The following is a 13,962-nucleotide window of genomic DNA, read 5'->3' on the forward strand; positions in this document are numbered from 1 at the left end:
ATATTTATATATGCGTGTGTGTGTGCATGTAACATATATACATATATTTGTCTTTTCTACAATTTTCCTGCAAATTGATTCATTATATCAATAATGCGTGGAGGAAAAAACCATATATATATATATATATTTTATATCATTTATATATGTATTTATTTGTCTACACTTTTCTTACAGCTTTCATTCATTTTAGTACTAACTTATGAAAAACAACCTGCTTTTTTTAAAATAAAAAGCATTTCATGTTTTAATATATAGTGTGTGCATGTGTATGCACACACACACACTTTTCCTGCAGATTGCCAAAAGCTCATGAACTAAAACCTGCTTTTTTCCCCAAAAAATATTTCAGTTTTATATAGTGCGTGTGTGTGCATGTGTGCACACATTTTCTGAAGATACATCCATTATGATAACTCATGAGAAAAACCTGCCTTTTTGTAAAGCAAAAGCCTCCATGTCACATCATCACCCTAAAGTATCTATTGGCTGATTTTTTTTTTTTCTTTTGTGGGTCAGTATTTACTGGAAACAAAGTAATTGCTGATGGTGTCTGCATGGTTCTGAATGTTTAAGGATCATCTGGATCCATTTAGATAGATCATTTTAATGCACATTTCCTATAATTTTAATATGTTTCCTGTTGTTTGGTTAGTTATGAAAATACCTCATAATTATTTGATCATTACTAGATCATTTCTGGATAACTTGATAATTTCTGGAGCACTCAGCTCCGTAAATAAACAGCATTTTTTTAAATGCACATTTCCTGTTTTAATACACATTTTCTGTTGTTTGGTTAATTATCAAAATGCTTCATAATAAATTGATCATTTAGAGCTATTTAAAATACCATTTTTATACACATTTCTTATTTTTAATACGCATTTCCTGTCTTTTGGTTAATTATGAGCAAACAACATCAAAACCCACCTGGGTTTTTTTGGGGTGTTTAAAAAAATAAAAATAACCTCCATATTTTATACACATTCCCCCTGGTTCAGACTAGCAGTGAAATGTCTGGAATAATTCAGGAACAAAACTATACTCTCCCAAGCAATCATTATGCTATTTCCCCTCAGTGCACGTGAATACCAAATTAAATCCTTTAATACATAGAGCCTCTTGAGTTATTTTACCTTATAATGGAACTTTAATAATACAGCACAACATCCCAAATAAAACCCAGTGAAATGATTGATGGACAATGAAAACTGTTCTGATTTGGGGTATATTTGACCCTTATATTCAGCAATAAAATCTAGCAAAGCAGAGGCACCGAAAGGCCAGATCTCTTGTCATTTGTGGGTGGAAGGGGGACACATGCTTTTTTTTTTTAATGGCAGAAAAATGGGCAAATTCACCACTACTGTATTTATTCATGTATCATCTTCCTCTTATTCCTGAAAATTAGCCATCGGAAGCTGGGGGACATGTCTCAAACGAGGTAACCCATTCTGTCCCATTTGGTTAAAAATAGTTTCAGACGGTTTTCCCAAATCAGTGTGCATGTCATGATGGGGAGGGGGAGACGGTATCTATGGTAGTTGCATTTTGTTCTACAGCCAAAAAAACTAGTTTATTTTCTCTTCACCTAAAGAAAAAGCCCAAACAATTTCAAAGCATTTTTCATATCCTTCCTTCTTCTCTTTTTTTTAGCCAAAATGAGTTGACCTGAATGGTTGACTACCCCAAAACATATATTCAGCCCTGACTTTCTCCCCTCCATGATACTCCCATTATTTCTCCGGCAAGTTCAACAGCCAGATGAATTTCCCTTGGGAACTCACATTCTGTCTCTCTTAAAACTGGGTTTTTAAATAAAATAATTAAATGTAGTAATAGTGGTGGTGGTGATGATGATAATAGGTGTTTATTAATAAAAAGAGCAAGGTATTCATGAGATTTTCCTATAAATGCTTCTTTAACGGCAACTGTACTTACAGGGGACGAAATCTTCTAATATTCCCCATTCCCTGAGACACCAAAGGAAAAGCCAGTATTCCTCTGTCGCTGTCTCATCTCCCATTCATAAATAGCAATTAAAAGCTCCCACGAGAGAAGGGGCAGGCCAACAGTGGGGAAGAAAGACGCAGGGGTCGTGGGGTTCGATGGTCCCGGAAACGGGTGTGTGTTTTCCTTTTTATTCTCGATAGCAAAATAATTATCAAATTATAACAATAAATCGGGGTGAGGGAGCGGGAGAAAATTACTGAACGGAACAAATTCACTCCCTCCCCCACCCCCACCCCCCAATAATAATAATAATAATAATAAAAAAACAGGACATTTTTGGAAGCTCGTTCAGCGCCGGACACTGTGACACCAGAAATGGAGGGAAATAGCTACCCCGAGCCCGGCCCGCAGGAAGTGAGGTAACTTACCCCCTCGCCCCAATCCCACCCCCGCCCCATTAACGTGCCAACGTTAATTGCCTTTTTTTTTATTCTATAGAATAATTAAGGATTCTTTTTCTTAAAAAAAATTATACGTTAAAAACTCCCCCAAATATACCCCCCCTCCAAATAAAAAAGACTATAAGAAACCCCAGGGGGAGAAAGGAGCAGGGGAGGGGACAAAAGGGATTAGGCGGGAATCTCCCGAAATACAGCCCTGCCTCCCTCTTCCCCACCACATGGAGCCGTCCGCGTCCCACTACTCCCTTCTCCCAGTTCACCACCACCCCTCCACCACACAGTGAGCCTCAAGGGTGGGGGCACTGACTGGTAGGGGTGCTTTTAGATGGGACCAAATGAGGCCGCCACCCCCTTTCCCCACTGTCTTGCACTGTTGCTCCACCCCCTAGGTACCCATGCCTCTTTCCCATCAGCCCTTTCTCCTGCCTCACCTGCATAGCCACGCCCAGTGGAATGCCCTCTCCCCCTGGAAGGCAAAGACCCTTCACCTCTATTTGCATGGCCCCGCCCACTGGAATGCATTTCCCCCGCCCCTTCCTCTCCGGCATAGCGCTCCCCCAGTGTAAGGCAAAGCCCCCTCCGGCTCATCTGCATGGCCCCGCCCATTAGAATGCAAGCACTCCTTTATCTACATAGCCCCGCCCACTTGGAATGTATACACTCATCGTCTACAAAGCCCCACCCACTGGAATACAGAGACCCTTCCCCTTTCATCTGCATAGCCTCGCCCTTAGAGGAGGCCCCACCCATTCTCCCAAAGTCACACCCTTTTCTTTTGATGGCTTCACCCTCTTTCCCCATGGCTTCCCTGTGGATTGCAGGGGCCCTGCCTGGCTGGCAGTCACCCTTTCACCAACAGCCAATCAGGGGCCTCCGTTCCACAGATGGCCCCACCCCACCGGAGCAAAGGGACAAGTCAAGCAAGCTGATTGGTTGGAGCAGGAAGAGAGGAGAGGGTCAGATGACCAAGGTTGGGGGCGGGAGGACCCAACATGGTTTTGAACCCCTGACCCAGCCGGGGGCGTCACATCAGAGCCTCCCTTTGGCACCCTTGCCAAGGTCATGAGGCCACCAGGGGACCTGAACTTTGACCTTTCCCAGCGAGGTCAAAGTGGAGCTAGGCCCTGGGGGAGGGATGTGGGGTCAAGGCGCGCTCAGCGCGTCTCCCATGGGGAGCAAGGCAGAGAGAAGCCCCTCCCTCCCCGAAGCCCTGGCCAATGGGGGAGGTGGGGCCATGGTAAGCTCCGCCCCTCACACCTCCTCCACCTGGTGGAGCTCTAGGGACAGCAGACTGGGGTAAAGTCTCACCCCCTCAAGCCTTGGCCAGCAGGGAGGGGAAGGAGCTTGGGGGGGGCTAGCCCAAGCCCCACCCTCACATAGGATAGAAGGTAGAGAATAGGGGAAAGGGGCGGAGCAGCAGGGAGAGTGGGTGGAGCCATGGGGAGAAGAGGGAGTAGCCAGGGGGAAGCCCTGCCCCCTCCCTCCATGTCCTGCAGGGGGTGGGCCCACTGGGAGCCCCGCCCCTCAGACCTTGTCCAGCAGGGAGCGCTGGCAGTAGAGCAAGCGCTTGGGTGTGCCATGGCGCTTGAAGAAGAGGACGGCCACCCCCACGGCCAGGACACAGACCAGCAGCAGCACGGGCAGGGCCACAGCTGTGGCCCCCACAGCCCCGCCGCCCGCCTCATCCACCTCGATGACGATGACCTCGGTCTCTTCATCAGGCCTGTCACCCCCAGGGCAGCCCATCCAGTCCCGCAGCACCGACTTGGGGTAGCCTGGCTCCACCTTCAGCTTCTGGTTGTTGAACTTCCAGTAGCGGTTGCCCTTATAGAAGTAGGTGTAGGCTGTCGATGGGCGAAGCAGGAAGACCCGGAGAGACAGGGAGAGGGACAGACAGACCAAGGAGACACCCAAGCAAAAGGACAAGACATTAGGATGCATCAAAACCCACCTCATTTGGCTTCCCCCACCACAAAGCCCCACTGCTTCCCACAGAGTAGACTATCTTGGCCAATAGGTGCCTAACGAGTTGCTTTGGCCAACTTCAGACTTTTTTTTGCATCTAGACTTGAGTAATTTCAGCCCCGGCTCCCCAGAGACCCAGGCTGTGAAGGAGTAGACCTGGCAGAGGTGTCTCAGTTCTTATGGGGAAAAAAATAAAGGCTAAAGCCAAGGGAGGAATGGCTGTGAAGGTGAAAAACTGAACAAGAAAGCTGGGGAGAAAGGCTGTGGGTCAGAGAGAGGGAGAGCTCTTGACCTTGCTGTATTGAGCATCTGTAGCCTGGAGAGGAAGGACCAGATTTCACCATCAAAATTGACAGAAGACCGAGGCAGCAGGAAGTAGCCAGCAGTGAGGAAGGAAGTCAGCAAAGCAGAAGGTTGGGTTTAGCCAACACGGGCTCAAGCATTTGAGCATGAAAGAAAGCAAAGAAACCACAGCCTGGGCTGATGAGACAGGAAGTCGTGGCTCGGGAGAAGACTTGGCCTTTGGCCATTGGGGGGGCCAACTATGGAACACTATGGCCATGGGGGGCTCATATGACCCTGAGATGGACTTTGAAGAGGGCAGTAGGAAACATTGACAGTGAATTTGGTAATGGGGAGGCCATCTAGCATCTGTCCCCAGTTGGAGGGTGCTTAGAGAAGAGCCATGGGATTGGCTGAAGGACTGGAGAGCCAGAAAGCAAGAACAAATCCCACAGCTCCATCTCTTCAGCCAATTGGAGAGAGGGGGTCAGCTTGATCCTTGGACAATGGGAGGGAGGAATTGTGGCTCCCTGTGGGTAGCCAAGCCCCAGCTCGGACCTCCTGGCATGGCCAATGGCTTAACTCGACCCTGGGCTGAATGCCTTGGACTCTGCCTGATCCCTGGTATTGTGACCCCCGCAGCTCTGCCGTTTAACCCCTGACCTCTCATGCCTGGGTCAGCCTGCAACACCCAGCTCTTCAGCCTAGGTGGTGACAGTTGAGTATCATCTCACAGTGGGATATCGAGGCCCACCAAGGCCTAATGAAACAGGTTCTCCAGACCCCTCCATTAACATCAAACAAAGGCCAGGCCTGTGGCTTACCCAGAGACCCACCCAGACTAAACAGGAGGCAAGCCCAGGGTCTGATCCACACGGGGTCTGATCCACCCAGGCAAGATGAATTCTACCCCCATGTCATACCCTGAGAAGCCCAACAAGGGATGACTGGGGTCAAGCTGAAGGACATTGGCCCTCCAAGTGGATCATGATGTGGGAACAAGGAATGAGGCAGACTCAAAGGCCACTGCCATGTCTATCCCAATGGTTGGGTCCCTCAGCTACGACCCCAAGGCCACGACTTCCCCTATAGAGCGCTGGCACCTGCCATCTTGGCCCCTAGATACTTGGGGGCAACCAGCATTGCCCAGAACTCAGTGGAGCCCCCGTGTAGACTGTCCAAGGTGCCAAGAGACAGGAGCCTTGGCACCTCACTGGCCCCACCCCATGTACCTGCCCCCCTCCCCTGCCACTTACCCTCATCGCTGCCCATGAAAGCTGCACGGGGGGCCTCAGGGATGCCCTCCCAGACATTGATGTTCTTGGGGTAGTCCGAATCCACTGACTGGCTCTCCTCGGTAAAGCGGTAATACCTGGGGACCAGGAGCAGTGGTGAGGAAGTCTTGAAGCTTAGGGCCCCGTGGCTTGGCGGGGGTCGTCCCCACTCCCCCCAGATGTCCACAAAGTGGTGCCAGGACTCACTTGTTGCCCCGGAAGAAGTAAGTTTTCCCGCTGGGCATCCAGAACAGGGCAGCATCAATACGGTCCTTGGGCAGCCCCCGGCCCAGCTCCTTGAGGTGCTTGGGGTAGCCAGGCTCCAGGATGGCCTCGTCAAACACCCAGTGCTTGTCACCTGCAAGGGAGAGGGCACCAGTTTTCCTCATGCCCAACCCACAGCTCCCTGCCACTCCCAGCCCTGCCACTGCCCCTCAACTCCTGACCCACAGCCCCCTGCCCTGCCAGCTCAGGGCCAGTTACCTTTAAAGAAGACAAATTTCCCATCTTTTCTCTCATAGGCCGTGTTGATAGTCGCTGGGAGACCGACCCAGAACTGCCCGATTGGGAGAGGGTACCCATCCATCACCCGGTTATTTCGGACTCGCCAGAACCAGCGCTCCTGTGGCCACGGAAACGCATGCAGCTGTTGGTACCCCTCACTCCCAACCCGCAACCCCCTGCACCCCTAGCCCTGTTGGTGCCCCTCACTCCTGACCTGAGGCACCCCCTGCCCCCACTCTCGCAGCTGCCCCAGGCCCCACCTTGAAAACAAACATCTCCCCACGGAGCACAGCAATGGTGTCAAAGTTCCCATCACAGATCTTGGGGCCGTAGGGTGGGTTGTGGGGCCGGTCGGGTGTACGGGGCCGAACTGTAGTGCGAGGCCCAGGAGGTGCCTTGCTGGGGCCCCTGGACTCATCCCCTAAGAGAAGGAGCAGAAGGGGTTAAGCTCAATGGTGAGGGAGGGGTCCCAGGGGTGGAGGATTCTGGGACAGGCAGGTGCTGGGGGTAGGATGTAAGGGCAGGGTAGGGACGCAATGGCTGGTTGGTGCTAACAGCCGCTGAGTTCATTGTCCAGGTTGGGAGATGGGTGGGAATTGGTCAGAGATCATCCTGGGATTGGGTAGCGTCAAAGGGAGGGGTTGTGTTGGGGCTGGGTTAGGTCAGGGGTTAGACATTGGTTAGGTGTTAGGAGTCATTATGGGATTGGGTAGGGTCAAGGCAAGGGGCTGTGGTAGGGCTGGGGCAGGTCAGGAGTCAGAGATCTGGGGTCGTGGTCACACCATAGAGCTGCTGGATGCCCATGCGGTCATCATCAGGCAAGACGAAGTTCTCAGTGTCCATCCACTGGTAGAAGGGCGCCATAATGGCTGATGGGTCATTGGAGTGCTCCAGTCCCAGCGCATGGCCCAGCTCATGCACAGCCACCAGAAAGATGTCATTCCCTGCAGGAAGCAGCGCATTAGAGCCATGGCTAGGGATGCAGGACCTTTCACGACCGCCTGAGGACAGGGAGCCCACTGTATTTTCCCTGAACAAGGACCTCTCCACTTCCGCCAGGAATGGGGAAACCACCGCATGTGCTGGGAACAGGGAATCCCCCACATTCACCCCATAGAGAGAACCCACCACATCCACCTAGGAACAGGGAACCTGCCACAACTGCCATGTACAGAGAATCCATCATGCCTGCTTGAAAACGGGAGACCCACTGCATTTCCTAGGTACGGGGAACCCCTCAACATCCACTTGGAAATGGGAAACCCACCAGGTCTGCCTGGAATGGGGCCCTCTCCACAGCCACCCAGTACAGAGAAACCATTACAGCCACCTGGGAATGAGGAGCGAGAAACCCACCAGGTCCCCTGGGGATGAGGAACCCCCCTCCCCCATGTTCTCCAGGAACAGGTAACCTGTTATGTTCACTTGGGGAACAAGGAACTCTCCTTTGTTGGCCAGGGACAGGAACCCCACCACATCTGCTGGGAATGGAGAGTCCACCATGTCCTCCAAGGACAGAGAGCCCATGACATCAATTGGGAATAGGGACGGGGACCCCCACACATCCACCAGCAACGGGCACATCACTACGTCCACCCAAGAACAGGGTCATTGTGCCACTGGCCAGAACATGTCTCCCTGGCCCTATGCAGATACGTCAGTGGGAGTCAGGCTGCAGGGAAGTGGTAATGGTACAGGGGGGAATTCGGGGAGTTCCATGAGAAGTGGAAAGCAGAAGCAGCCCCGTGACGTTGAGTCAGGCAGGACTGGAGGGGAAGGGATAAGCGGGGGTGCCTGCGTCTTCCTTTCCTGCCATGCTTACCACTGAGGTCGTCATTGCGGGCAGTCCAGGGCTCAGCCAGGTCGAAGTGGGTATCACCACCAATGTGGGGCCCAGGGAAGTAGGCATGAGCCAGAAAGCCACCCTCGCCATCGAAGGGGGTGCTGTCACCGTGGAAACCCTCGGCGAAGAAGATCATGATGTCGGCCTGGGGCTCGCGGCCCTCACGCACGTAGGCGTAGGGCACCTCCCGGAAGACCAGCGGCGTGGCCTTCTGCCACACCCGGAAGGCCCGGCGGATGGCCTCGAATGTCGCGTGCTCCCCCACCTTGGGCGTGTAGTTCTGGATGCTGTGGGGCAGGAGATGTCAGCCATGTCCTGCCCCACGGTCACCCAACAGTGCCAGGTGGAGAGAGGGGGTCCTGTGGGGGTCATGGCCCTCCCCTTTCTCCATCTGATCCCCAGTGACATGGACCAGGCCCCTCACCAGAAAGTGATGTCGTTGTGCTGCCATTTCAGGCCCTGGATGGCATAGCGCCGGCGCCGCACGTTGGCCTTGATCTCGGCCCCAAACTTATCAGGGACACCACAGCGTGGTCTCTTCATGGCCCTGGTGAAGGTGGGGGAACATTAGCAAGGTGGGGAGAGGCAATTCTGGCATGCCCCTGCCCCCCGCACCTCAGCCAAGATCAGGGCCTCCTGTTGCGTTGGGCTGGGAAGAGAACCCAGGTGTCTGGCCGCTGAGCCCTGTTCCATGATGGGTTCCCAGGAGTGGGGGCATCCCCCTGAACCCCACCCCCACGGGCCACAAATGGGGCCAGAACATATCTAGAACCCAATGCCCACTGTACCCCAGCAGTTCTAGAACCCACTCCCTGCTGACCCCAAATGGGTCTGGAGCCTGATGCCCATTGAACATGTTGAGTCTAGGACCCAGCGCCCCTTGGAATGAATACATTGAGAGCCCCAAGTTCAAAGGACCCTGCTGGGTCTAGAACCCAGCCCCCTTTGGCCCTAATGGCTCTAGAAACCCAATAAAAGTGGGCTCTGATGACTTCAGAGCCCAACCCCTGCTGCACCTCCAATGGGTCTAGACCCCAACACCATTAGGCCCCAGGATGTCGTCTGTGCATTGCTCCCACCATGGGTCTAGAACCCAACTCCCTTTGCCCCACCCTGAGTGGGTCCTGATCCTGATGCCCATTACCCCTTGACAGGTCTAGAACCAAAACAGGAACAGACCCCCATGGGCTCTAGATCCAATGGGCCCTTCATGGCTCCAGAACGAGCACAGCTGGAGCCCAGTAGTTCCAGACCTGAGTCCCAATGGGCCCCAAATGGTTTAGGACCCAACCGGACTGCAACTGGTCTAGAACCCAACCTAGCTGGGCTGCAACCAATCTGAAGCCCAACACTCCTGGGCTACAACTCAACCGCTTCTTGCCCCTTGTGTCTCCAGAATGCCCAGCCCCCCCAGATCTTAGCCCCATGGCCCATGAGGACTCACTTGACGGTCTCGAGGTCAGCGGTGCCTGTGACCTGGAGGCCATAGAAGCGCTGCATGGCAGCAATGGCAGCCGAGAGGGACTGGGGTGAGCGCTGCGTGTGGGTGCGGAGGTCACCAGGCGGCAGGTACCCGTACTGCTGGAGCCAGGCCTGGCAGGGCCAAGACAGGGGCTGGGACTGCAGGTGGACAACCCCTGCCCCAGAGCTGGGAGCTGCGGGTTGAGAGTGAGGGGCCAGGGCACAGGCGGGGGGGGGGGGGAGGGGGCTGCAGTTCAGGAGTGAGGGGTACTGGCAGGGCTGGGTGGGGAGCCTGGCACCTCTTCTGCATGGCACCAACCCCCCATCTTTGCTTTCTCCCTCCTGTTTTCCCTCCATCCCTCACTCCCACCCATTCTAAATTTGGCCCTAGACGCCCCCAGCTCTTCCGCCAAGGGGTCACGCAGTTTAAATAGCCCCTGACCTCATCCCCTTCCAGCTGAAATTATCCCCTTCCAAGAGAACCGCTCGCCTACGCACCCAGATGCCCCCCCCCACCCCTTCCTGCTGCCTCATTCCCTCCTTCCTCCCTCCACAGAGAAAAAAATCGGTCTCTGCATTTGTTTATCCCAGGGCTGTCTCATTCTGTCTCTACAGCCATTCGCTCTGGGCCGATCCTGTTCCCGCTCTGCATTCATTTAGCCCAGGGCTGTGTGTTCTGCCTCTCTCTGCATTCATCTGCTCCAGGCCTGTCCTGTTTCCTCTTTCTAAATTCATTTAGGCCAAGGCTGTCTCACTGTCTCTCTCTGCATTGTTCACTCCAGGCCAGCTTATCCTTCTGCATTAGTTTATCCCGGGCCTGTCTCATTCCGTCTCTCTGCTCATTTGCTTACCCTGGGCCTGTGCCATTCTGTTTCTCTCTGCAAGTTTTGTTCTGTCTGTCTCTGCATTCATTTATCCCAGGCCTGTCCGGTTCCCTCTATCTGGGTACTCATTTATCCTGGGTCTGCCTCCCGCTGTGTCTCTCTGCTCCATTGTTTATCCCTCAGCTGCTTTACTCTGTATGTCTCTGCATTCGTTCACTGCAGGGCCTGTCTCGCTCTGTCTCTCCGCACATTCCTTCGCTCAGGGGGCCGTCTCGTTCTGTCTGTCTCTGCATTCCTTTATTCCCCATGCTGTCTCATTCATTTTTCCCCACAGGAAACGGGAGGGGAACCTTCCAGCGCCAGCCTGGCCCTGTGCTGCTTGCTTCCTTCTCTCCTCACTCCCCCATTCTTTCCTTCCTGCAAAGTAGGAGGTCAGGTCACACAGGATGAAACCATGCTCCCCCCACCCTTCTCCCTACACTCATCTGTCCCTTCTGCTTTGTTTTTTCTTTCCAAGAGGGGTCTTCCCTGGCCTCGTCCCCCCTGGGGCTGGACCAGTGCCCAGGGAAGAGAGGGAAGGAGAAAGTTTGGTGGGGGGACAAGGGTGTTGGCAAGAGGAAGGAGGAAAACAACCCGGGATTTGTAATTGTCTTTCCAGGAAGGATTGGGAAACCGGAGGGCGGGGGGAGGAGGAACGGATGGACTGAAAGTATATGGACGGAGGGAGAGAGAAGGGGAGGGGTGGTGGGTCTAGCTGAATAGAGGAACTGTCTGGAAAAGAAAGAAAGGTGCAGGAGGGAGGAATAGATAGATAGACAGACTGTGGGTATGGATGAGGAAGGAAAGGAAGAAGGAAGAGATAGGCGGGCGAGATATACAAGGGCAGCCAGCTACTAGGACAGACAAATGGACAGACAGAGAAAGAATCTGGTTGGATGAATATAGAAAGCTGGAAAGGACGAATGAAAGCAAGCAGCCAGCCAGCGCCTTGAGTCCCTGCCAAGTTTCCCCGGTGGCTCCTGCCCAGCTCCAGATGTGGGTCCCGCTCTGGGCCAGGGGTGGCATGGACCCAGCCTGGGGGATGGAGGAAAGGGGAAAATCCAGAGCTAAACGAGTGTCCGGGGGTGGGGGGAACCCTCTGAGAGGACAGGGGGGAGCAGGAAGGAAGGAAGGGAATGAGGGAGGGGTGAAAGTTGGCTGCAGGGTGAGCCAGTCAGGAAGGGAGCCCAAAGAAGGAGGGATAGGGGAAATCTAGGAAATGGAGGAGTGCAGCCCTGAGCACCCCCCTCGCCCGCCCTCGGAGAGAGGACTAAAGGCGGCTGCAGGGAAGAGATGGAAGTGGGGTGTGAGTGCGAGAACAGAAGAGAAAAGAAAGACTGGTGAGAAGGGAACTGGAAGAGAGCAGAGGAGCAAGGGAAGGTGCCGGATCTGGCAGAAGGACAAGTTGGGGGAGGGCAGCCAGGCCAGCTCCAAAAGAAAGGAGAGTGGGAAAAACCAGACAGAGGACTGGAAGCCAGGAATGAGGGGAATGGGAAAGGCTGGAGAACAGAGGATGGGGGCTGCTAGAGCAAGAGGACACGTCCCCGGGGGGAAGCAAGAAGCAAGAAAACGGGAGGGGAGGAACTGGAGACAGGATGGGAAGAAACAAAGGAACGTGAAAGTTTGGCAAGCGAACGAGTGTGGGAGGCAGGCTGGCACTGTGACCTGCCCCTGGCCATGAAAGAAAGGATCGTGGAAAATCCCAGATGGAGTGATGAAAGGAAAAACGAGGGATCTGGGCACAGGAGGGCTGGGGGGGAGGACTGGGGGGGGCAGCGGGGTGGGGGGGGAGTGAGGGAGGGAGTGTAGAAGTTTGCCAACCAGAGGAGTGCCAAGGACAAGGGTTGGGGTTCATCCGGGAAGAAAGGATGGTGGGAGAAAGCACAAGGCAGGGACAGAAGGGGAAGAAAGGGTCGAGTCAGGGCCGGGAGCAAAGGAATGCGAAAGTTTGGCAGGGGGACAAGTGTGGGAGGGAAGTTAGCCACCAGCAAGGCACGAAAAGATGAGGAAAGAAACCACCGTGAAGGGATAGAAGAGGGGGATGGGAAGGAAGGGGAAAAGTGTGGAGACAGACAAGCGCCGCGGGAGGAGGTAGCAGGGGGGCAGGGGAGGAAGAAGGGATAGCAGCAGAGTGGCCTGCGGAGGTGTGAAGTTGGGCCGACTCTGGCAAACATTGGCCAACAACCCAACCCAAGAGTTGGCCAACAACCCAACCCAACAGTTGGCCAACGGTGAAGGGGCCCAAGACTCACCTCGGGGCTGAAGCCGGGGTCTCCCACTCCCAGTTGGAGCAGGGAGCCCAGCACCAGGCCAGCCGAGAGCAGAGAGGGGCCCATGCCTGCCTCTGTGTGTCCGTTCGTCTGTCCCCAGCGCAAGGGACTCCGAGGCGGCTGGGAGCGAGAGGGGAAAATAACTCTGAGCAGGGCCAGCTGGCGGGGCCTGGAGCCACCTACCAGGGAGGGAGGGAGGAGAGGGCGGGCAGAGGGGTGGGAGGGAGGAAGGAGCCGTCTGGGAAGTAAGACAGGGAGTGGAGAGAGAGAGGGAGGAAAGACAGGAAGAGGGTTTGCAGAAGGGCAGACAGGGGAGGGGGGAGTGCAGGGAGACAGACAAACCCACAGGCTGGAGGGCTTCACACTTTATTAGCAGCATGTTAAGAGCCAAAGGGGCTCCATGGGTGGGAGGGGAGCGCCAGTCTGGCGGGAGGGGAAAGAGAAAGCTGTGATGGATAGAGAGCTTGTTCATCTTTATTAGAGAAAAGAGTGAGAAAGAGAGGAGATGGGCGGAGAAAGAGAGAGAAAGGAGGATAGTTGAGAGGGTGGATGGAGTCTATGGGGACGGAGGGATGGGTGTGTGGTGGGTGGATGGATAGATGGATGGGTGGGGTTATGGTGATAGATAGATAGATAGATAGATAAACTGTCTTTGGAAGAAGGGACGGAGGGGCAGATGGCTGAATTGGGGTTATGGCAATGGAGGGCTAGCTGAAGGGGATATTTGGAGAGGGATGGATGACTGACTGTCATTCTATCTGTGGGAGAAGGGACGGAGGGTGGATGGATACGAGATTGGTAGGTGGAGACGGGTGGGTGGATGAAGGGGCTGCCGGGAGGTGGGTGGATGCACAGGTAAGCCTGTGCCCAGTCCCGCATCTGTGCCCGCGCAGGCTGTCCAGTGACGGAAGCTGACAGCGCTCCCCGGGCCGCAGGCAGGCAGGCAGGCGGCGGGGGCAGGCACCGGGCCCGCTGGGCAGGATGTGGCCCGGAGGTGGCTGAGTCAGCGGGCCGTCCGTGCTGAGCCAGGAGCAGGCAGGGAATCCCAGGCAGCCTGGCCCGCTGCCCCCCCGACCCCCCACC

General features: G+C 54.4%; 1 protein-coding gene across 1 annotated transcript; it reads right to left on the reverse strand.

Moving 5' to 3' along the window:
• Positions 1 to 2,107: 2,107 nt before the first annotated feature.
• Positions 2,108 to 13,061, reverse strand: MMP14 (matrix metallopeptidase 14). Its single transcript, XM_006037096.3, has 10 exons — positions 12,862 to 13,061; positions 9,730 to 9,878; positions 8,710 to 8,832; positions 8,265 to 8,572; positions 7,225 to 7,386; positions 6,703 to 6,863; positions 6,422 to 6,560; positions 6,146 to 6,296; positions 5,921 to 6,036; positions 2,108 to 4,261 (listed from the first exon to the last, which is right to left on the reverse strand). The coding sequence occupies exons 1-10, from the start codon at positions 12,943 to 12,945 to the stop codon at positions 3,942 to 3,944; spliced, it is 1,713 nt and encodes a 570-aa protein (XP_006037158.1). The 5' UTR covers positions 12,946 to 13,061; the 3' UTR covers positions 2,108 to 3,941.
• Positions 13,062 to 13,962: the final 901 nt, after the last annotated feature.

The sequence above is a fragment of the Alligator sinensis genome, unplaced genomic scaffold (assembly GCF_000455745.1).
Source record: "Alligator sinensis unplaced genomic scaffold, ASM45574v1 scaffold1614_1, whole genome shotgun sequence".
In the NCBI taxonomy this organism is placed as follows: domain Eukaryota; kingdom Metazoa; phylum Chordata; order Crocodylia; family Alligatoridae; genus Alligator; species Alligator sinensis.

Bases quoted from the DNA above. Each gene is read 5' to 3' on its own strand.
- MMP14 (XM_006037096.3), bottom strand. From the start codon at position 12,945: ATGGGCCCCTCTCTGCTCTCGGCTGGCCTGGTGCTGGGCTCCCTGCTC. The intron at 8,573-8,709 runs GTGAGGGGCCTG...CCTGCCCCACAG, and splicing joins CACAACGACATCACTTTCTG to CATCCAGAACTACACGCCCA. The intron at 6,864-7,224 runs GTGTGACCACGA...TCCTTCTCTTAG, and splicing joins GGGCATCCAGCAGCTCTATG to GGGATGAGTCCAGGGGCCCC.